At 37.9% G+C, this 24081-nt stretch overlaps 1 protein-coding gene across 16 annotated transcripts in view; it reads left to right on the plus strand.

Annotated features, from left to right (window-relative positions):
* Window positions 1–20414, plus strand: part of DRM3 (S-adenosyl-L-methionine-dependent methyltransferases superfamily protein) — a 41180-nt gene extending 20766 nt beyond the window's left edge. For all 16 annotated transcript variants that reach the window (XM_088981288.1, XM_088981292.1, XM_088981283.1 and 13 more), the window contains exons 8-12: window positions 4490–4602; window positions 15439–15541; window positions 17470–17549; window positions 18065–19459; window positions 19955–20414. In XM_088981288.1, coding sequence (XP_088837414.1) covers window positions 4490–4602; window positions 15439–15541; window positions 17470–17549; window positions 18065–19429 — 1661 coding nt within the window. In that variant the 3' untranslated portion in view covers window positions 19430–19459; window positions 19955–20414. The remainder of the gene's footprint in view (window positions 1–4489; window positions 4603–15438; window positions 15542–17469; window positions 17550–18064; window positions 19460–19954) is intronic.
* Window positions 20415–24081: the final 3667 nt, after the last annotated feature.

The raw sequence follows: 24081 nt of genomic DNA on the forward strand, positions 1-24081 counted from the left end.
GAGGTTAATGAGCACATTAACCTTTTTTAGTGTCATTGGTAAAAGTATTGGCATATTTCTCATTCCTCGCAGTCCAATTGCCATGGTTCATTGTTTTTTTTTTTGATCAATAATGGAAACTTCATTAAATCATCATGGTTCATTGTTGTTAAATTGGCAAGAATTAAGGAGTTGAATTGTTGCAAGCTTATTGTTGAAGGGGATTTAAAACTAGTTATTGTCTGGCTGCAAAAAGAAGAGATGGGTCTATGGAAGTTTTCTAACGAAAGAAGATTGTTTAAGCAAAATGCTATCTCCTTTGTGGATACTCTTGCTAAGCAAAATGCAGCTCCTTTGTGGATACTCTTGCTAAGCAAGGGGTGGGAAGGTAATAAATGTTCTGGGCTATGTTGTAAATTGTTTTTTTTGTTTTCCCTAGGGGAGGGTTAAGAGGGTTTACCTCTCCCTTTTTTCCTTGTATTCATTTCTTTAATTCTAAATGAAAGCTTTCTGTTATTGATAAAAAAAAGATGGGATGCAAAAGTAGCTTCTTCCTCGACAACACTTTCTCCCTGGAAATCAATACAGGTAGTATACCTAGTTTTCATCAGTTTCACTAGATTTGGTGTGGGATGTGTGACTCAAGGTTTGCTGAAACCCCTCTTCAATATGCTTTCCCTAGCCTATTCTCTCACTGTCTAACTATAAACAACAACCTATATCGAGGTTTGTTACATTTTCTCCTGCAGGGGTACATTGGGATTTTGACTTAAGAAGGGGACTGAGGGATGATGAATGTGAGGCACTTACTCAATTGTTGGATAAACTTCAATTAACCTTTCTGGATCGGTTAGTGGAGGACACTAGAGTGTGGTCTTGGACCCCTAATCTAGGGTGCAACTTTTGCAGCTTAAGGTTGGGATTTTGTCAAAATTTTAATGGGCAAGCCTATCCCACCTAAAATCTAGGCTTTGTATTGTGAAGTCTTTCTTGTTAAGGTAAACACTAGAGATATGCTCCAGAAAAGAAGGCCAAACAAATGCTTATTGCCTCATATATGCTTCCTTTGCTTTGCAAGTGTGAATCCTTATCTCATTTACCACTTGTCCTTTTGTGCTTTGTGTTTGGGATCTTTGCTGTTCTCTTTTTGGCTATAGGTGGTCCTCTTTGCAGGATGTAGTGAGCCTCTTTAGCCCAAGCTTCCTAAGGCATCCAAGAAGGAGAGGAAGAATTATGTGGAAAGCAATTCGGGCTGAGTTGGGAGGAAAGGAATGGGAGGATTTTCAATGACAAAAGTAGAATGAAAGGGCAAATGGTTGAAGTAATAAAATTTAGAGCATCACACTGGGTAAAGACATTTGTTCTCTTCAAAGATATTTCAGTGACTGAAATCTTGAGGACCTGGACTGAGGCGACATCTTCTAAAAAAGGAAAAGGTCTTTGTGGAGTGGCAATCCCTAATGGCTCACAAAATAAAATTAATTTTTGATGGGAGTTCCATGGGGGAGTATAGTAGTGGCAGGTATTGGAGGAGTATTTCAAGATGGTTTGGGGAAAGTTTTGGCTATGTTTTCAGGACCCTTGTGGCTAGGAGGGTCACTAAAGACAGCTGATGGCATTACTTCAAGGGTTATGAATTGCCAAACAATCAATTTTTCAGCAATTGGAAGTAGATGAAGGTTAAAAAATAATCAATTTTGGGCCAGGAGTAAGCAGCCAGCTTGTGCCATGGATCTATAGGCATGAGTTTAGGCTGTGCGTTTGTTTGCTGTGTAAATACAAAACTACACCGATGGAGTTTAACAACGGTTAGATGTTTGAGTGTAAAAAGCGAATCGGCATTATACTCGTTTTACAGTCTTGTGTGCTTTGATGATCGATATAAGCATAGTGTCGCTTTTTGTATGCATTTGGAGAATATTCATCAAATGCAAATCTCCACACTCCCCAACTCTCTCTCCTCTCAATGATGAGATGATTTCAGAACTCAGAAGTTTGAACTCTGAAGTTGAAAGTATTTCCTCCGCTCTTGGGTTAGAAAAAAGAGGGAAGATTTGAGTTCCAACTAGTTCCAACACAGTTTGATCATAGGCGTTGAAGCTTTGACCAGCAAATCTGAATTTCAACAGTTTCAGAAAATGCTTTCCATGTGTAAATCTGTCAAAAACTGTCTTTGACATTTGTTGGGTCCCATTTCTCTACACTCGGCTTGGCTTCTGATACTTGTCCTGTTTCTTTGCAGATGTTTATAGGGAAAAACAAAACTCAGAACAGACATCTTTACAAAGTTAAGCTCTCGCAAAGTCTATAGTTCTTTTGCAAAATACTACATCTGGTGTTGGTTCTCTGCGATAAGGAAATCAAAGCCATAGGACTGATCTTTGTGACAATTCTTTTGTTCCGCTTCATCTGTTGTCTGATCTTCTAGTCCTACGCTTGCTTCCTCTATTCCTCATTCATGTAAAATATCGCTGATCGGTAATGTGTATCAATCCCAAAATTCTGCAACAATCTTTGGTAAGGAAAGAAGAATAGAAAAGGGGAACATGAAAGTAAAAAATCAAATACATAACATTAGAAGAAAGAAGTAAGAAGGTGAAATTACTAGAAATTCTTTGTTGGTGGGACCATGGGTTTCCTAGAAGAAATCAGAGAGATTTCTGTATGACATCTTTTACTTATCATATATGACTTTTACAGCTTCAGTCAAAATATAGTAATAAAGGAGAAATGGGGCTAAAAGTATTTCAAGTTAAAATGGGTGTCCAAGATAATCACCTCTCAACTACATGTACAATGGAGAAGATGGAACCAGATGCACGACGGATAAGATGGAGAAGAGAGACGCCGACGAAGAGAGAAAGAAAGCGAGATGCTGATGGAGAGATGCACGGCGGAGATGCAACGACACCGACGAATAGTTACCACCATGGGAGCAGTTCAGAGATGGAGAAGAGAGATGTTACTGAGAGTACTTTTACACTGGAGAGACGAAGAAATTTTTACATTGATTTTCGATGTAAAAATATGTCGAAGAGGTTGTTTACATTGATATTCATTGTTGTTTTACACTCCATCCAAACAGCCGCAAATATGGACCGGAGTGAAAATTTCATAATGAACCGATTTTTATACTGCTTCCAAACAGAGTCTTAGGGAAATAGAAAGCATCAAGCAGGAGCTGGACATAATGCTTAATTGGTTTAGAAGGTCATAAAATGGGATGGTTGATACTCTAGCAAAGCAAGGGCTATATTGACAACAATTGTTTTGGGCAATATTGTAACCTTGTAGCTTTGTTGGGTAATACCTTAGCAAAACAAGGGGTATATATGGGTGCATTTACCCTTTCATTGTATTGACCAATTTCATATTTTAATATAATTCCAATTTTCTTGCTGATAAAAAAATATTGAGATATATAAATATAAATTTTAGTTCTTCCATCATTCTTCAATGGTTATTGTGTCCCGATATCTTGCAATTTATATAAATCCTTGTATGATTTCTTAATGTTTAATAACTCATTTATAATTATATTAAACTTATATATATTTTTTTAACATATATTTTTAAGATTTATTTGAGTTTACTAGTGTATCCATGGTATCTAAGGCATATTGCAATACGTCTCTTAAAATTTCCTTACCGATGCATCTTGCGATTTGGATACTTTGAACCTTGGTCCTATATCACGTTGAATAGCTTTTAGTTCTTAAGCACATTGCCTTTTACCTGCATCACCCCTCTTTATTGCTTGATTGATGCAATAAACGGTGTTTATGCATAAGCAATACAATGCCATTACCTAGATTGGATCAATAGGTGGTCAAGAAGGGCCATGGCCTAGATTGGCAATTTCCATTATACTCCTTGATGCTTGAAACCATGTTCTCATGCTTTTCAGCCTTAGGTTTTACCATTGCACCATCCAATGGCCTCCAAGAAATATCCTCAAATGTGTATGCCATAATTTGTGGTAATTTGGAGAGGGAGCACATTAACATGACCCCCATTTAAAATCAGTAAAAAGATTGATCACATCCCAACATCCCAACTTTGATAAAGGGGACAAATTCTTGATCATTTTTTGAGTTTTCTTTCTTTTGGAAATTATAGAGCTCTCGCTGTACATGATCTGTGCATGTTAAAGACACTTTTGTATTTGATTAAGGGCTTATCGCCCTCCTCTTTTCATTAATACAATACCTTCTTATTATCTATAAAAAAAAAAGAGGACACACTTTGATCATTAGTCCAACAATACATTTTTGTGACAAAGTAACCTTTTGCATTAATGTTGATCTCTATGGATAGGGATACCTTTTGTCTTATAAAAAAATAGGATGCGCTTCCTTTTCCCATTCAAGACGGCGATTTGTAACTTAGGTTTTGCAAATTCTTCTTGTTATCAATCAAATTATGGTGTTAAATTTCTTCTCGTTTCCTCCTAGAAGTCATTTGAAATTCTCCATACCTTGGTTATTCATCTTCCATGTTTTTGTTTCAGGTGAAGGTGCACCCATGAATGAGCTTGTGGATTTCATAATTGCTGCTCAAGTAGCTGGAGGATCGGGGAGGGACACAGGTGATCCTACTTCTGGCCATGATGGAAATAATGAGGTATTTTAGTCTCATAAATGATGCTTATGTTACAGTTGTTTTGTTTCTAAAGTTGTGTCATGCACGTTATCATGGTTGTGTGTATACAGAATTTGCTCAACCTTGAATAATTGTTACATACACATTATAAGCTAGCCTGTAATAATTCCTTGTTTACTCTAAGAACAACTTAAAAATGATTATTAAATTAAGACATGTCAAACCAAGGGAACTCTAATTTTATTAGGGCATATTTAAGAAATATGCTCTGCACTCTTTAACTTGATCTTTAAGAAGTAGAACTTCCAATTTCTAAAATCAATTGACTATACAATCAATTAAATTGATCTAAAAATTTTCAAAATAACATAATTGTATTACTATACCCAACTTTAGTTTGTAGATGATTTACTAATTCTCTATGAAGGGGGAGATCTTGAGAAGATGAGAAATGTAAAGATGTTGGTGAAAAGATTTGAAAGGATTTCAAATCTGAGAGTCAATCTAAGAGTATTGTAGTAGGTATAAAATTGGAAAGTAGAGAGGTGGTGGTGATTGCGGACTGTTTAGAATGTTCTATATCCACTTGGTCTATGACCTAATTGGGACTCCCTCTAGGAGAAAACCCTAGGGAGAGTAGCATTTGGTGCCCGGTTGTAGAGAAATTTGAAAAAGATTGGCTTTGTATAATAAGAATTTCATCTCTTTGGGAGGTAGAATCACCCTAATTAGAGCCACCCTTGTTAACCTATCATCTTGTTTCTTGTTAGCCTTTAGGATTCCTTTTAGGGAAGCCAAGAAGTTGGAGAAATTGGTGAGGGATTTCCTTTGGGAACTGGGAGAGAGCAGGAAGGGTCATTTGATAAATTGGGAAGTGGTGTGTAGGATAAAGAGGAGGGAGGTTTGGGAATAGGTAGCCTTTTGGGAGGTAGAATCACCCTAATTAGAGTCACCCTTGCTAACCTATCATCTTATTTCTTGTTAGTCTTTAGGATTCTTTTTAGGAAAGGCAAGAAGTAGGAGAAATTGACGAGGGATTTCCTCTGGGAACCGGGAGAGAGTAGGAAGGGTCATCTGATAAAATGGGAAGTGGTGTGTAGGAATAAAGAGGAGGGAGGTTTGGGAATAGGGAACGTTTTGCAAAAGAACACAACATTATTGGGAAAGTGGTTGTGGAGGTGGCCACTAGAAAGAGGGAGATTGTGGCACAAAGTGGTAGAAAGTATTTCTGGTCAATTAGAGAACAAAGGGATGCTGGAGTATCTTGGCGGGCTACATTGGCAACACCTTAGAAGGCAATTAATAGTATTCTCCCTCAATTTCGTAACTTTGTTAGGTATGATGTGTGTGTTGGTACTTCAGTCCTCTTTTGGGAGGATACTTGGGTTGGAGAGGCTCCTTTGAAGGACCTTTTTCCATCATTGTTTATGGTCTCTTGATATAAAAAAGAGCCTGCTTATCTAAGGGATGCTTGTAATGCCTATACCTTCAGAATTAATAAATATTCTCATTCATAAAGAAAAAAGAGCCTGCTTGTCTAATTCACCTTTTGATTCGTCTTATTAAAGTTTGTTTGGACCCCTCTGAACCAAACAAAAGGATGTGGACTTATCGACCCCCTGGTATTTTTTCCTGTGCTTCGTTCTTTAAATTCCTTTGCCAATCTTTGTCTCAATAGATTTTCCCTTTTAAGGAGGTTTGGTGTAGGCCTATTTCCCCAAAGTTATGTTGAATAAGCTAGTCTTACTTTAGTTTAGTGATGCAAGGGCAAATATGTAATTTTATATTGTTTTATTATTTGAGTGGTCGCCCTAATATAAATATCAAAAAGGCTGGCACCGCCAGCTGAGTTTTTTGTCTCTAAAACCTTTTTCTCCTTTTCTCTTCTCTCACTATTCTGAGATCCTGCTGCGTGTTTACCAATAAAACATGGTATATGAGCGATAGATCTAGCCTTAGGAGCAGTGAGATCAGTCTTTTTCTTTCTTCAGCTGCTTTCTTTGTCCATTGGTGATCAAATCAAAGAAAAGGGACTTCTGGTTAATGTGAGGAGGCTTGCCGTGTGATTCTTCCTCTCCCCTCTTGGTTGTGGGCCCAAAAAACACCAAGGGGAGGGAAGCTGAATGCTGTGAAAGTTCTTTTTTTTTTATTTTTTTATATCTTTTTTCCTCAACTTTGTGGATCGAATTGATCCTTTTGTACCCAGGTGAGTGGGTTATGTGGGTCTAATGACTTGTGGCAGTTGTGACAGTGTTTCCTCTCAGCCTATGTGGAGCGAGTGATCCTTCTTGTGCCCCAAAAGGTGGGCTGTTCAGGTCTGCATGTTCTGTAACTGTTGTGACAGCAGTTTTTCTTTCCTTAGTTCCTATTGAAACTTCAGTGGTCGTGTGAAAAAAATTGATGAATTATTGTTTGGAGGGACTAGTCAGACCTGATTTTTTTTTTATGTTTTTTGTACATTTGATTTGGTTCAGTAGGGTTGTAGTATGAGAACAAGAATTGTTTTGTGCCTAGAACTGTGGCTTGACTAAGGCTTTAAATTTTTTGACTGAATTGTGAGTCTGAACTGAATTGAGAACTAGTTCTTTGACTGACTTGTGACTGAACTGAAATCAAGTACCATTTCTTTTGAGGATTCTAGTATCTCTGGTGTGACCTCTAGTTAGAGTGGAATGAGTGGAGGCTTTTACATGAGTCTTCCCATGGTGATGTCATGGCTGTTATTGTCCATGCTGCCACAAGTGAGAAAGACCTTCATGTGGGCAGAAACAACTCATGAGTTATGGGAGCAGGCAAAATCTACAAATTTAGAACATCGACATTATGCCAAAATATATCAGTTGCAGGCTGCCTCAACTTGTAAGCAGGGGGAGAGGAGTCTCTACGTCTACTATTCAGACTCGACCTCTATTTGGAAAGAACTAGATCATTATTAGAACATAGAGTGGAAACGTGATGTAGATGCTAAAGCATACAAGTCTTTGGTTTCCCAACAATGGGTGTTCGCTTTCCTCTTAGGGCTGAATTCCACGTTTGAATCTATTAGGGTTCAAACATTGGGGAGTAATGATCTCCTATCAGTGCAAGAAGTTTATGCTCTAGTACATTAAAAAGAGAGCAGACGGAATGTGGTGAATAATTTTAAGGGGGAACAGATTGCATTAGTAGCTAAAGGGAATGTTTCTATGGGAGGTGGTAATTCCTGTTGGACAGTGTATGCCCTTAGCTACAATCAAATTGATGTACTTGATGACATTTATTGTAAATGAATAAAAGTACATAATTAGTTCATGTGTTTTGGTATGTTTCTGTGTAATATCCTTAAACTGGACACCTATGAGACTTGTGTTAGTTTAGAATCTTCACAGCTATTGCATAGATCTGGGGAGATTTATTCTGCCAAGGCTGACACTGATGTGCCGCTAAGTTGGTTGAGGTGGCTTGTGTTAGTTGCCAGGGTGAGACCTGAGGTGCATGCAGTGTGGGTTTTCTTGAAACCCTGAACCAGACCGAAATTCCAGTATTGCCCTAGACCGTAGAGACAGATGGACAAAACTGGAATGTTACACCTGACCCCTAGACTCGATTATGGTATTGCACTACGTGTCGGATTGGGCTATCTTTGATATGCCAATCAGTGAGATCCTTAGAGGGGGTCAAAACCTGGGTATGTTGGTACAATCCGAGAATTCATCTGAGTGGGTGATCATAGTGACAGAATCAGCCCCTTTGTCAGACAAAGTGAATGATCGGGGATGCACTTTCTCTGATAGAAACCTAATATGTCGGCAATTGATTTCAAACATTGAAATTTGTTTTTCTTGCAAAATATATTTATATATATATTATGGCTTCAAAATGTTTGCAAAAGGTTTTAATTCCCGGGATCCATGTAAGTAGAGAGTGGCATTGTTCTTTGCAGCTGAGGGAGAGGTTTTCTCTTGTCGGGTAGTGTTTGATCATTATGGGCTTAGAGGTTAAGTTTCAGACCATTGAGGGTAACACCTGATGGGTTAATCTTGCATCTGCCCACAATCCTTGGGTTTTCATAAGGTGGCTGGACCCAACAACCATTTAGTGTAAATGTTGGGCCCATTAAGAGCCCATGGTGATGGACTTAGGGGTTCACTGTCTCCTACAATGAATTCGACCAGGCCTTGTAACAAAGGCTGGGCTGAACCCATGTGGCTGATGTGTAGATTGATGTAAGGGTCCCATGCCATACAAAGAGAGCCAACTGAGTAGAAGGATAAATGTGTAAGTGAGCACATAGGCTTAATGGGCCTAAAGGCCAATTCGAACAAGGCTGAAATTGGTTAAATAAAAGGAGGCAAGAGCTGATTTATAATTTGATTAGGATTAGCTGAAATGATAAGATAAGTCTTATCCATTTAAGAGTTTAGATCCAAATATCAAATTTGGATAAAGAAACTCTCTCCTAATAAGATTAGGAGGCTGATCCAAAGAAGACTATAAATAAGGGGGGTGAATTCCTTAGTTTTAAATACAGTAATCTGCAGAATTCTCTCCTTGTTTTTGCTATCCCTACCCAGTTCGATCTTCACCTATCAAGAAGAGTTATTGATATTTTTTTCTTGCTTGAAAAATAATCTGAAGTCGTGCTCACCAGCCCTTTACTCCATTCTTGCTGAAGAGCTATCCTGCTGATTCTGCTTCACTACGCACTATGCCATCTTCAGTGGAAGAGGGTTTTGGTTTTCTTCTTGGGCGTGAACACCTTCAATGTGAGTTACTGTTACTTCGTATCGGGTATATCCCTCTCCTCCCTTTGGTTTCAGATCTGGTTCGGTTTTGTTTCAAGAATGATCATTGAAAATGCATTTTTCTAAAATACGGAATGCGATTCCCAGACGGGAGAGAGAAAGTTTTTGAAAATTTGCCCAACATTCCTCAAGGGTTTGGCCATCCATATGATGGATCTCTCATCCCTTCAATTCCATCAAGGAGAGTGACTTCTAGAAGAAAGTTGATGATAAGGATAAACTATGGTGCACACATTGTCAGAAATCTAGACATACTCAGTATACATGTTGGGAACTTCATGGGAAGCCAAAATGGGCCCAGGAGTTGATTAAAGTATCAGACTAGAATAAGAAGCCAGGACAACAAGGTCAAAAGAAGTTTAATGCAACAAACTTAGCTTCTCAGGAGCCTCAATCATCTACCACTACCATGAGCCCTTATGTGATTGATCACAGGGAAGATATCATTAATTCTTTGCGTGACCATTTGGAGCTATATGGGAGGGCAGTCCATCAGATGGAATTTGCTCTCCCCCTTCAACTTCCTTTGCATCTACATCAGGTAACGGTAATTCTGCTACAACTTTCCATGTGTCCTCACATCCCTTAGACTCTCCTTGGATAATAGATTCTGGAGCCTCAAACCATATGGTCGGGACAAGGTGAGACTTGCTGATGGTTCTTTCTCCATCCTAGCTGGTCAAGGAACCATCTGCCTTCCTCTTGGACTCACCCTTTCTGATGTTCTACATGTTCCAAAACTACCTATAAACTTGTTCTCTGTTAATAGTATAACAAATTCGTTAAACTATTCAGTAACCTTTTTCCCTTCCTCTTGTGTGATATAGGATTTGGCCTTAGGGAAGATGATTGGTAGAGGTCGTATGGTGGATGGTCTTTACATGCTAGAGAATAAAGCTAGTCTTGCGGCTATCGAGTCTAAGAGTTTGTCTAGTAAGAGTCAAGTCCATTTATGGCATTGTCGTTTGGGTCATTTATCTTTTGAATCATTGAAAGTTTTGTTACCATTTTTATTTAAGTTAGTGTCAGTGTTGGATTTCACATGTCAAACTTGTCAGTTGACCAAACATTGTAGAAATCATTTTACTTCAAGAAATAATAAATCTGGTTTTCCTTTCCATGTTGTTTATTCTAATGTCTGGGCCTTGCTACTTTAACATTTGAGGCTGGCTCTAAGTATTTCATTACGCTTATTGACGAGTACTCTTGATATAGATGGGTGCATCCTATGCGGTCCAAAGATGGAGTACCCAAAATCATTAAGGATTTCCAATGCTTGATATTCACTCAATTTCAAAAAGAGATCCAAATTTGCCAATCAGACAATGCCAAAGAATACTTTCATGGCGATCTCACGGAGTTTTTTGCTTCATGTGGACCCATACATCGCAACTCTTGTGCTAGAACTCCCCAAAAGAATGGTGTTGCCGAAAGAAAAAACTGCGACCTCCTTGGAGTTGCTTGTGGGTTACTCATACACATGAATGTCCCTAAACGTTTTTGGTTGGATGTTGTGTTGTCTGCTGCTTATCTTATCAACCGTATGCTATCTCGCTTGTTAGGGTACAAGACCCCCCATAAGCTCTTTTTTCCCAAGGCTCCTCTCTTCTCTATCCCTTATGTGCGATTGATTGTCGTTGTTTTGTCCAAGGCCTATCTCCTACTCGTGGTAAACTTGATCCTCATGCCATTTCCTATGTATTCTTGGGTTAACCTTGTTCTCAAAAGGGTTATTAGTGTTTTGACCTCGTTTCCAAGAAATACTTGTGTCTATAGATGTGCCTTTCTTTGAGAGTGACAATTTTTTCTCTGTTTCTCCTTAGGGGGAGAGTAAAGTGGAGGAGAAATGAGGCGTCCTTTGAGGCTCGCCTCGCCTCGCTTAATGAGGCGACCTTTTTATTCTTTATTTTTTGACTTTATAATTATAAAATTGGCACTGTTAAACTAAAATATTCATTTTGTGTGTTTAAATACTAATTTGTTTTTATTATTTTCTTATTTGTTAGGATTTAATCAATACAAACATTTCTAAATGCTGTTTGAACCCTCAAACATGAACTCTATACTTTTCTTATGAAAATTATGAATAATTATTAAGGAAATATGGTTATGGTACCTAGGGAACTACCCTAGGATCTATGTTTTCTATATAAAAAATCCATCGCCTAGGCGATTATGCGACAATGTGCCACCCTAACGCCCAGCCTCGCCTTGGCGCCTTGAAAACTATGCTTGGGTCATTGACTTGGGCATTAAACTATATGACTGGTAAGTCAAATCTCTTTCAGCCCTACACTCTTCTCTCTGGAAGGGATAAAGTGAGACTTGCTGATGGGTCTCTATCCACCATTGTTGGTTAGGGATCTGTATCCCTTCTTGATGGCCTTGTCTTATCCCTTACCCTTCATGTTCCTAAACTTCCTATTAATTTGTTATCTATAAGTAGTATTACCCAGTCCTTAAATTGTTGTGTAACTTTTTTCCCCATTCTTGTGTTTTCCAAGATTTAACCTTGGGGAGGGCGATTGGTAAAGGAAATATGGTTGATGGCCTATACATCTTGGAGAAGAAAGCCGGTCTTGCGGCATCAACCCTTGTGAGTCTTATGAGTCAGTCAATAAGTCAGTCTACAAACAATCAACTATGGTTATGGCATAATCACCTTGGTCATTTATCCTTTAAGTCTTTGAAAGTTATGTTTCCTGAATTGTTCAAGTTAGTGTCTATTACTAGTTTACATTGTCAAACGTGTTAGTTGAGTAAGCATTGTAGAACAACTTTTTCATCAAATAATAAAAGATCTACTTTGCCTTTCCATTTTGTCTTTTATGATGTTTGGGGCCCTGTGAGCATACCTACTAAGGGTGGGTACAAATACTTTATCAGCTTTATTGATGATTATTCGGGATACACTTGGCTATATCCTATGCATTTGAGAGAAGAGGTACCCAAGATTGTGCAAGATTTCCATTGAATGGTTTTCACTCAATTTCATGTTGAAGTCCAAATTTTCCAATAAGATAATGTGAAGGAGTATTTCCATCATGACTTAGCTGAGTTTTTCTCCTCTCATGGATCTCTTCATAGAAGCTCTTGTGCCAAAACACGATAATAGAATGGCATTGCTGAAAGGAAGAACTGCCATATCGTCGAAGTTGCCCGTAGTACGATGCTTAACATGCATGTTCTAAAACGGTTTTGGGTTATCCCTCTTCCTAAAGGGTTACAAATGGTTCAATCCGGTCACACATAAGTACTTTGTGTCGATGGATGTGTCCTTCTTTGCATCTGAAGCCTTGTTCCAAGCCTCTCCTCAGGGGAGAATAGTGTGAAGGAGGATAGGCGAGCTCCAGCTCCTCAAATTCCTCTTCCCTTTATTCCTGACTCCTCTCCATTCCGTGTTTTCTTGAGGTGCTGCAAGGGACAACTGAACTCAAAGGTTGTGGAGCAACTTGAGACTACATCCAGCACCATCTAACTCCTTGAAGGAAAATCCAGGTACCCTTGTTTCCGTTGATATTATTGAACCTATTGCTATTGATGATTCTACTAATGATCTTGATGTCCCAACTTCTCATAGAAAAGGGGTTTGATCATGTACTACTAAGCATCCTATTGCTCAGTTCTTGTCCTATGAAAACATTGCTCCCTCATGTCGTGCCTTTTTGACTGCCATTGATTGTGTCTCTATTCCCAAAAGTGTTGTAGAAATCTTATATATACTTGAATGGACAGAGTTAAGGAGCCAGTGGGATGCTAGTGGGTATTCACAGTAAAGCATAGAGTAGATGTGTCGGTTGAGAGCTATAAAGCCAGGTTAGTTGCAAAAGGGTATACTTGGGTGTATGGGGTTGATTATGTTGAGACATTGTTTATGGAAAAGGTAAAGTAATATTTATTGAGAAGGAAATATACACACGAGACTGAAATCAATCCCAGAATAGGCTGACTGATCTAATCAGCAATTACACAAACAAAATGAACACTATTCGGATTATACTATCCTTGGCTATTTACACTATTTGGATTATACTAAAATGAACACTATTCGGATTATGCTATCCTTGGCTATTAACTCAGATTGGGAGCTCCACAAACTGGACATAAAAAATGCATTCTTAAATGTGGATATAGAAGAAGAAGTGTACATGATTCAACCTCCTGGGTTTGTAGCACAAGGGTGTGAAGGGAAAGTTTGCAAACTAAAAAAATTTTTACATGGTTTGAAACAATCCCCAAGGGCCTGGTTCAATAGATTTCACTTGGCTCTTTAGCAAATTGGGTTCAGGTAGTGCCAATCTGACCATACTCTATTTGTCAAGAGAAACCAGAAGGATGTTGTGGTAATATTTGTCTATGTTGATAACATTGTGATTACAGGGAATTGGGACTTTGTGATTAAAAAGGTCAAAGAATCCCTTGCTATGCAGTTCGAGGTGAAAGATTTGGGACAACTACGTTATTTCCTTGGTATTGAGGTTGCCCGCTCAAAAAAGAGCATCTTCATTTCCCAAAGGAAGTATGTCGTAGATCTTTTGTAGGACATGGGAAGGTTAGGAGCAAAGCCTGTAGATTTTCCTATTGAGGAAAACTATCGGCTTGGTGATTGTATTGGAGAACCAGTGACAGATGTCAATAAATTTCAAAGGCTGGTAGGAAGACTTCTCTACCTTTCAATGACTTGGCCATATATAGCTTATGCTGTTGGTGTCCTTGGTCAATTTATGCATGCACCAACATCCTCCCATTTAGAGGCAGCTGAGAGAGTACTCAGGTATCTAAAGAAGTATATAGGAACTGGATTACTTTTGAAGAAACATGATCATATGAAAGTGGAAGTCTACACGGATGCAGATTGTGCTGGAGCAGTTGATGATAGGAAATCAACTAGTGGATATTGTACTTTTGTTGGTGGAAATTTGGTCACTTGGAGAAGCAAAAAACAAAGTGTAGTGGCCAGATCTAGTGCTGAGGCCGAGTGTAGGGCGATGGCATATGGAGTTGTTGAAGTACTATGGGTAAAGAATTTGATTGGAGAGTTGGGCCTCTCTGTTGATGGTCCAATGTCTCTCTACTATGACAACAAGGCAGCCATTAATATTTTTGCCAATCCAGTTCTTCATGAGAGGACCAAGCATATTGAAGCTGACAAGCACTTTATAAGGGAGAAACTTGAAAATGGGGAAGTTTGTACTCCTTACATCAGTTTCAAGGAACAACTAGCTGATGTTCTTACGAAGGGTCTTCACTATTTATGGCATAATAAACTATGTGACAAGTTGGGCATGATTGACATATATGCTCCAACTTGAGGGGGAGTGTTGTAATGTGTAGCAGCCTGTGGCCTAGTAGGGGCATTTCTGCCTTTTCTCATTGTATTTGTTATGAGCTGTGGCCCCAAGTATAAATACTAACTTAGGTGCTGCCATCTTGAGACTTTTGAATAGATATTTCTCTCTTCCCTCTTCTCTCTTCTCTCATCTCTCTTCTCTTTCTATCGAACTACAAGAACAAATAAGAACCAGAACTGATCCAATTGTTAATCAGGACAAAATCACAGAAGAACTGATATAATCAGTTCAGTTGGGTAGAACCGACCCATTGACATCCCTTACTCCATGCCTCTGCGATTAAGATTTTCCATACTGCATTCCACAAAATTTCCTTTTTGAGAGAAGGTAAAGTGTGTATGCGTGTGTGCGTGTAAGTATATTTCTGTTACTGAGAAAAGGGAAAGTCTCCCTTTGCAGAACATAAAAGCCACTTTGGAAGACTTCAACCTTATAAGCATTCCCTATCATAGGACAGTCTCAGTCTGTTTTGACAACTTAAAGAAATCTGTTATCAGTGATCTACAGCCTTTGAAAGATAAATGTTGGTGATGGTGCATATTCATATGCATATCTGACTTGAATTTGTTGAATACATGCTTCTTAATACATGTTTATTAATACGTGTTTGGCATTAGTCTATTTATTAATACATGTTTCTGAATGCCACTTGAATTTGTTGTCCTCAATACTTGCATAGGCAAATTTGAAAGGTTCTTAATGCTATTTATTCCTTATCTCAGGAAATTACCACTGAAGCTTTGTTTGGGACCATGGATAAGACACTTCGCTTGCTTGAAATGGGTTTCTCGGAGCATGAAATTTCATCAGCTATTGAAAAATTTGGTAAATGATTCTCATCATATTTTGTCTACTCAAAAGCATGAACTCAACCTTAGCAACATGGACAGCTTGCATAGGCCTAAAATTGATATTGTGATGATGTATAAGCATTTCCTCAGTAGGAAGGAATAACTTATCTATGTTTAGCTATGTGCATTCTTTGTGACTTGCCTGATATATGATGTTTTAGCTACAGACTTCCTAAGAAATTGGCAATAAATGGACTAGGTTTAAATCATGACTACATTTTATTTATTTATTTGTTTTCTTGTAGTTTCAAGCTACTGGTGATTTGTTATTTTGTTCTTGGTGGATGCTATGCATTGCTCTCAAGGATTTTTTTTTTCAGTCTTTTGTTGAAAATAGAAAAGGAGTTAATGAACCTAAGTAGGTCAAGTTTCCCTTTGAAGTACCAATTTGATGTTTAGATTCTGCTTCCTTTAGCACAGAAAAAATCATTGAAGATGCAATCAACTACTTCTTTGCGGATCGTTTCGGAGGAAAATGAATTCTAGAGTGTTCTCCAATAAAACATGTAAGGAAGTATAGAAAAGATTGGAGGACAAGAGCAACTCTACAATATACTGTCATCTAGACGTAAAAAATAGCATGCCTGGTAAAGTCTCTGCAAATGTATTGTTGAAGTCAAAAAGTGCTAAGTCTCAGTCCATCAAAAAACTGCTAGCATCTGCACATAGCTTCAGCAAAGGCCTCTATAAGTTATAAACTAAACGTTATATTCCTTCTTTTCCCTTGTCCCCAATAGATGGAAAAAGGAATTATGGATCATAGAGTTGAGCCCCTTCTTTGTCATGGACCAGGAGAATAACTTCACAAATGGAACTCCCAAAGCATTAAGGTGCTTAGTCAATTGAATTTGTTAGTCTTCTAGCAAAGCAATATCAAAAGATTGAACAGAAAATTTTCCTTGAGGTGTACCTTCCTGGAAATCTCACCTCTCTGATCCAACATAATGATTGTACACATTGGTTTTGATGACAGATGAGTCCAAAGCCATATCGATGGATTTCATAGTCATGTATAGATATTTGTGAGTAGTGATGCTGTGGTCTACTTGGGATGAGTGGATTACTGGAAATAAGAAGCAAAATTCAGGAGTGATAACTGAACTCATTAACTTTAGGATCGTAATTTGGCTCTTAAACAAGAGAATAATTGGAAGCGCTTGGCATGAATGATATCATTAAGAAATTGACAAAAATTAGGTTTCTCTAGTCACCAACAAAGAGATGACTTGACAGCATTGGTCCCCTTCTCGTATAGGCATCTTAAAGTTAGACTTTAATATATGCTTTATTTATCTAGGATCTTCAGGAGTTAGGGGCAGTGAGTTTCTAGAAGCGACGAAGGTGCACTTGTTACATTCTAAGATATGGTCATTTCTGCAGGATTGTGGTTGCTGTCTGTATTTGATTTGATTACTTGTCATTGGAGGTGGAAGGTGATTCCCAAGAAGTAACCAGATAGATGAGGGATATATTGCATTGTATGGGGGAGGTCAGATCCTTGGCTTCAAGAGTGAACATAATGTCCAAATTGGTTCAAAGATCAGATAACAACTGTGGTTCTCTAGCTAGAGAAAGGTGTAGATCAGAAGGATTAGTCTTTAGGTTCTCTTTGGGAAGTTTACTTGTTTATTCTGTTCTTCCATGTTACGGGATTACTACCTTGTACTTGTTCTTGCTGATTTTTCTATGATCTCTTTGATCTTGTTCTTGATAAATAGTATTAATAACTTCGCTATGTAGGCCACTTGTAGCACAGGATTTATGAACAATTACTCGTGGTGCTGTTTCTTAACTTTGTCGGGTGCTTTCCTAGGAATATGAGGCCTTCTAAAATTGCAGTACATAGAGATTAAATCTCGTTTAAGTTTGTGCATTCATTCCAAATGCTTCCATGGATTTCAGGTTCAGATATTCCAATTTGGGAGCTTGCTGACTCGATTTTTGCAAATCAAATTGCTGAAAGCGGTGTTGGAAAAGATGAGGTCTGTCTCCTATTAGCAGTAGCTTTGTTTTTTAATAGAGTTTATTTATTTATGTTTATCTTAGCTTATATAGTTTATTTATTCAGTTATTTATCAAAAACATTATTTATTCAGTTGCATTGTTTGATTTTCATATTAATTTCTTTCTTTACATGCATCTAAGTGTCAACATGGATGCCTGCACCTCAACATTCCATGGATGATCTAAGATTTATTATCTGTACATTTGTACAGTCAAAGAACCTGCTATAAGAGGGAATGGTCGTTGAGGTTGCATTATTCCTATGCTGCTTTTTCAAGGTCATCCTACTTGCTATTTGTATGATATGCATGTTTCATGGTTTACTTTCATAATATGGCTTTATAGTCTAAACTAAAACTGTGGTTGCTCTGGATGCTTTATGTCACAGTTATTTTAATTTTGTTCTGACTTCTGAGGATTACTTTCTTGTTTCTTTTATTAATAGTTCTGCTTCTTTACTCAAGAATGTGGCTATTCTCCACTATTGGTGCAGGATCTATCAACCTATAACAGTATGCACTGTTCACACACTGAAAATGAGGGGAATTCTCTAGGTAGTTCGATGGAAGAACGTGTCAAACGCCGTTCTTCTGAATCCCCAATTAGGGAGACTGGGGCATCAAGTTCAAATGTTGTTCCTCCTATAAAGGACATGAGCTTTGAGACGAATCTTAAAGGGAAAAGGCCAAAACATGAGTATGTAGATGATTCAACTGACTTCTTTTGCCCTTCCAGGCCAGAAGCAAAAGGAGTTGAACCCAAAATCAATAGCTATCAGATGCCTTTGCCAAAAAGAGAGCTCCATCAATTTGCAGAACCACTTGATAGATTAGAAACCCCACAGCTGTCCAAACCTAACCCGTGTAGGAGTCTTTGTCAGATGGTAGCTAGACCTCCATATTTCTTTTATGGAAATGTTGTGGATGTCTCTCAAGACTCTTGGACCAAAATATCTCAGTTCTTGTATGGTATCGAGCCGGAGTTTGTGAATACACAGTTCTTCTCAGCCTTGAGTAGGAAAGAAGGCTATATACACAATCTTCCTACTGATAATAGGTTTCATATCCTTCCGAGGTCACCCATGACCATTGAAGATGCATTACCACATACAAAGAAATGGTGGCCATCATGGGACACAAGGAAACAGTTGAGCTGCATCAGTTCTGAAATTGAGGGAATCCCTGAACAATGTGAGAGACTTGGGAAGATGTTACTTGATTCACAGGGGATGGTTTCAGTGGAACAGCAGAGGCATATCCTTCATCATTGCAAGACATTAAACCTAGTATGGGTTGGGCAGTACAAATTGCGTACAATTGAGCCTGATCAATTAGAACGCATTTTGGGCTATCCATTGCATCACACACAACTTGCTGAGTGTGGCATTATGGAAAGACTTGGAACACTCAAGCGCTGCTTCCAGACAGACACTTTGGGATATCATCTTTCTGTCTTGAAGCGAATCTTTCCACATGGTTTGACAATGTTATCCCTTTACAGTGGAATAGGAGGAGCAGAAGTTGCTTTCTACCGGCTTGGTGTTCGTCTTAAAGGTGTTGTTTCGGTAGAAGAATCCATGGTAAATAGAAAGGTTTTAAAGAAATGGTGGCATAACTCTGGACAAACTGGGGAGTTGGTGCAGATTGAGAACATCCAGAGGCTGACAAGTGCCAAGATTGAGAGTCTGATCAAACAGTTTGGTGGTTTTGACTTGGTTATCTGTCAAAATCCATGTACTTCTGGAAGTTCAAAAGTGGCTGCTGATGGTATAAACTTTCCAGGATTGGACTTCCCACAATTTTATGAATTTGTTCGTGTTTTGCAACGTGTACGAAATACAATGGGGAGAAATAGATGACAGTCTTCTGTTTTGCCCCTCTCAACTCTGGTATAAACATGTAACAATTGATATTTTCGTAGGGCATTTTCATTGTCTGGTTTGAAGGGATCTTCCTTTTCCCATTTCCTGTGTGATAAATCATACATGGGGAAACCATCAAAGTTTCCTCTAATCCAGTCCCATCAGGAAGCTAGTTACCCTCAATGGTGCATGTTCCCATATTAGTGACAGTCCTGGGATTAGGGCAATCCAAATGTTGATGAGCTTATATTCTAGGTCCGGTTACATATTAATTGTGGAAATGGAAAGGGACAAGCCCTTTTTGCAGTTCTTGCTTTACATTGGTAGGTATGCACAGAAGCTGCAGTAGTTGCAAGCATCCCTGTTATATATCAATTGGTTCCATGGAATCATGTAACTGCAAAATTTTAAAACATGTTACAAGTTATGGATAACCATTGAGAGAAATTTTAGTGACCTTACTTGATGATCTCTTTTTACTTACCCACTGATCTTGGATTAAAAATTATGAATGTGGTGCAGAATGTGGGAGAAACCACTGTGGATCTAAAACTCAAAATGTTCCAAAGCGTATCTGCAATTGCTCTTCTTTGATGGTGAGGAGCGGCATGGTTTGTCAGAATGATGCCTTCTGTTGCAGCCATTAATACGGATACAAAGCCTTCTAGCTTTTATGAAATGAAAGAAAGAAATTTAATCATATTCAGGCTCCTAATTTATTCTTAGAACCTGGAATTACTTTTGTGGTTTACCATATCTGCCATGTCAATAGAGGGATAAAAAAAGAAAATTGTAACACTTCCTTTAAACATCCAACCATCAGTTCGTTTGCTTTACAATTGTGCCCAGAATGTCTCCTAGTTGCCCCTTTTTAATGAGAAAATTTGCCAAACTGCTAGCTAATCTTTGAATTCATTATATTGTTAGATACATATCCGTTGAGATCCATTTGAAATGTATATATTGTGACAGGCTTTGGATATGCATGGTTATGGTGGAAAGATCTTGATATCTTGATGACAAATCTCATAGATACATTAATAACACTAAATACAAGGTTGAAATGGCTACCAACAAATATAAAACATGTACCTTACTATACTTAATGCAGAAACACATTACATGTAACATTGATAACACTAACAAGAGATTATGTTATTATTTTTTTTAAGTTAAACTTTCAGTTTATAGAAATGCACAATTAACCATCATCATCATCATTTAAACCTTGTCCCATCTATGTGGGCCGGCTACATGAATCCATTGTGTTCTGTACAATAGCATGTGGATCCTTAAAACTATTGGCGCTTAAATCATTTTTTATTATTGCCACCCCAGTTTTTTCGTGGTTTGCCTCTACCTCTTTTATCCCCTTTATCAAGTCACTTTTTCTAATAGGTGTTGTAGGTGGTATTTGTTTGCATGTAACCAAATCATATCCATCTATTTTTTCTCATTTTATCAGCTACCGGGGATACTCTTAGGCCCCTTAATATGACTTCATCTCCATACAACAATGTTGGTTTCCTCAGTCTCTCCTTTATGAATTATTGAACCAAGGTTACGGAAGAGGTCACATCGAGTTATTACATAGTCTAATCCTAAGTCTGTCCTGAATTGTACTATTATTGTTGTTGTTGTTATTAAATTTTTATTGTATTTATTTTATTTTATCTATGTTTTTTAATGCAATATTTTGTATTTTATTCTTCGCTGGGTTCATTATTTAATTCCATGTCATTAGTAAACATCAGGAACAATGGATCTCTTGAATAAGTCTAGTCAATTCGTTTATGACTGATGCAAATAAATAAGCGCCAAGTGTTGAACCTTGGTGAAGATCTATTCTAATTGTTAAATTTGAATTTTAAATCCTTAAATTACAAAATTCCTAAATGAAAATGAATAATCTTAAAAGTTTAAACCCTAAAACATAAATATCTAAATCCCTAAACCTAAAGCCTAAACCCTAAAATCTAAAATTTAAACCCTTTAACTCTAAACCTTAAACCCTAAAATTTAACAGAATATCCCAACTCTCTTATTTCAATTATTTGGATGATTGGTTTGGTTGATCGCCCTGCAATGGCAGCTTTATTGGATGGGTTGATTCGCCCATTTATCCGGTTGGGTTCAGGTTTGGATCGTAAAATCTCCAACCCGTGAAGGTTTTGGAATGGGTTTGAATTATCGTCTTAGGAGATGGTAGGAATCATTTTGTAAAATAAGAACGTGTCGAATGGATTCTTAAAAGCAACGTCGCTTTATGAAAAAAGTGTTTTTGCAGGTTAGTGTTTTTCTTTTTTTTTTTTTTTTTTATATTTCTGTGCTGCAAACCAAGATGGGGCCTATATGCTCTTCCATGTCACTGTTTTTGCAGGTTTAAGGCTGTTAAACCCCTCCTACATGGTAAGGATAATCTTATTTTACTCACTTTTTTATTCGAAAGAATTAAAAGGCTAATGCCTGTTACTGGAAGATGCAAAACATAATGGGAGGGGTTTGGTGGAAACAAAGAATTCCTATAATGCAGAGGTATTTTGACAGATTAATTTCTCAGTTTCTCACTGTCACTGTGTGTGTTTTAGTATGTATGTATATATAGATTATTACACCCTATTAATATCTTTAAGTACTATTAAATGTGCAGGTAATTTTAATTAGATAGAAACATAAACAGATTCTGTCTAGAATTTATCAGAGAAAATAGCCATAACAGATTCATTATAAGTCATCAACACAGGTTTTTAGTCATGCAAATATTGGGTCCTTGAATCCAAATTGACTAATAAGGTTACGGCCTTACGGACCTTCATATACTGGACCGCTTGGTCATACTATGGACTACAAATGTTAGCTGGTGTTGTGGGCCAAGGAAAAAGGTGAGAGGCACTCCCATACTGCCACGTGGCATAGATAAAATCCACAAGTCAAGCAAGAGAGCATGCCAAGATTCCTATTTCCTAGTGTGGGGTATGGCACCAAATGTTCTAGTCACCATCTATGGGGCCTACCACTTCAATGGCTGAGATTGTGACAATGATGGATGTGCCTTTCTTGCCATGTGGTTTCGTCTTGACCCTTGAATCCATCAATGATTTAAGACCCATCAATGATTAAGACCTTGGAGGGAAAATAAAGTGTTGTGCTAGACAACATCATTTGGGTGCAAGCGCAAGCCTCTAAAGCTCCATCATGACTTAATGGCCCTTTAATATAGGGATGCAAACGGATGGGATCGGATTCGAATTAGGTTTGTTCGAATCCGCTCCCATATTGTTCATGGTGGATTTTTGGAACTGATCCGATTTAACTTGTTTTTTTTTTAATTAATAAGTTATTAAAATAAAAATATAATATACCAATTTAAATAAAGAAAAATATAAAATATAAATATTTTTTAATTATTTTATCATATATATAATTTTTTTTATGAAAAAAATAATATATTTATAAATAAATAAATATGTAACATATATCAGATTGGATAAGAGGTGCTGGGGTGGTCTAAATTTGACTAAATAGGACCGGATCTCAGATCGAGTTGGATCATGATCCGATCCATTTGCACCCCTACTTTAAAAAAATCCAGGCTTTCCCGGGCTTCACCTCCATTGCAATTAGATTGAGTACAGAAGAGAAGAAAAGAGGTTGCAAATGGGGATAGTCATAAAACCTCTCGAATGAGGGGAGAAGTATCTTTGTGTCATGACAAGCTTGAAAGTGTTGAAAGAAGGGTTCCTATGGGCTTTTGATCGTGGGGATAGTCGGAAAGAAGGGTTCCAACTGGGGATAGTCGGAAAAAGGTAATATGTTTTTTTATGGGTTTTTGATCGTGGGGAGTTCTATCTCTCTCTTGAAAGAAGGGTTCCTATGGCTCTTTTGATCGTGGAGAGTGGAGACTCCACTCATGAAAAGAAACATATAAATATATTTCAGTCCAATAGTTCAACCTTACATACCCCTTGCTCCTTTGATTGGTTTGAATCTTCTCTTCAGTTTAATGTATAGACTAACTGTAACTGAAGTCGCATACTTGATTTTAATACTTGAGTAGACTTTTGAAAGGAGTGTCGGGGAGTTCAATCAATGTTCAAAATATTGATAAGCCTGATATGCCGGTAGGGGTGTATTGGGCATTTTGATACTTGTTTTTTTATTATTTTTTATTTTCAAAATTGGTTTAGGGGAGCCAGTCTAGGACCCCTCCATCCCCTGAACCGGTCAGAATCCCGATACACCCACTATAGGGGCGTATCGGAAGGGTCCTAAAACGATACGTATCGGCTGATACGTAACGATACTTTAAACCTTGAGTTCAATGAATATAACTGAATGTGAACAGAAAATTGAAGAGAGGTGAGGGATTCCTTTGGGATCTAAATAAAAGCTATTGCACTAGTAAACACTTGAAGGGCTTGAGAGTGGAGTAAAGTTTATGTTTTGCTTTCTTCTTCTTTAAAACGAATTTGTGAGATAGTACTGCTAATCACACCAAGTCAAGATTGAAGCAGTGACTTGGGTGGTGTTTGGGTTGTAGCAAAGAATCTAAGGCCAACTTGCCAAATGCGAGTCAGGCAGGTCAAGAGCTTTTGGGCGTGCCTCCAATCAAGATAATGATAATGTGATGCATTCTATCAATCAATCTG

The sequence above is a fragment of the Nelumbo lutea genome, chromosome 3 (assembly GCF_056320005.1).
Source record: "Nelumbo lutea isolate HS-2025 chromosome 3, American lotus-T2T, whole genome shotgun sequence".
NCBI classification, from domain to species: Eukaryota; Viridiplantae; Streptophyta; class Magnoliopsida; order Proteales; family Nelumbonaceae; genus Nelumbo; species Nelumbo lutea.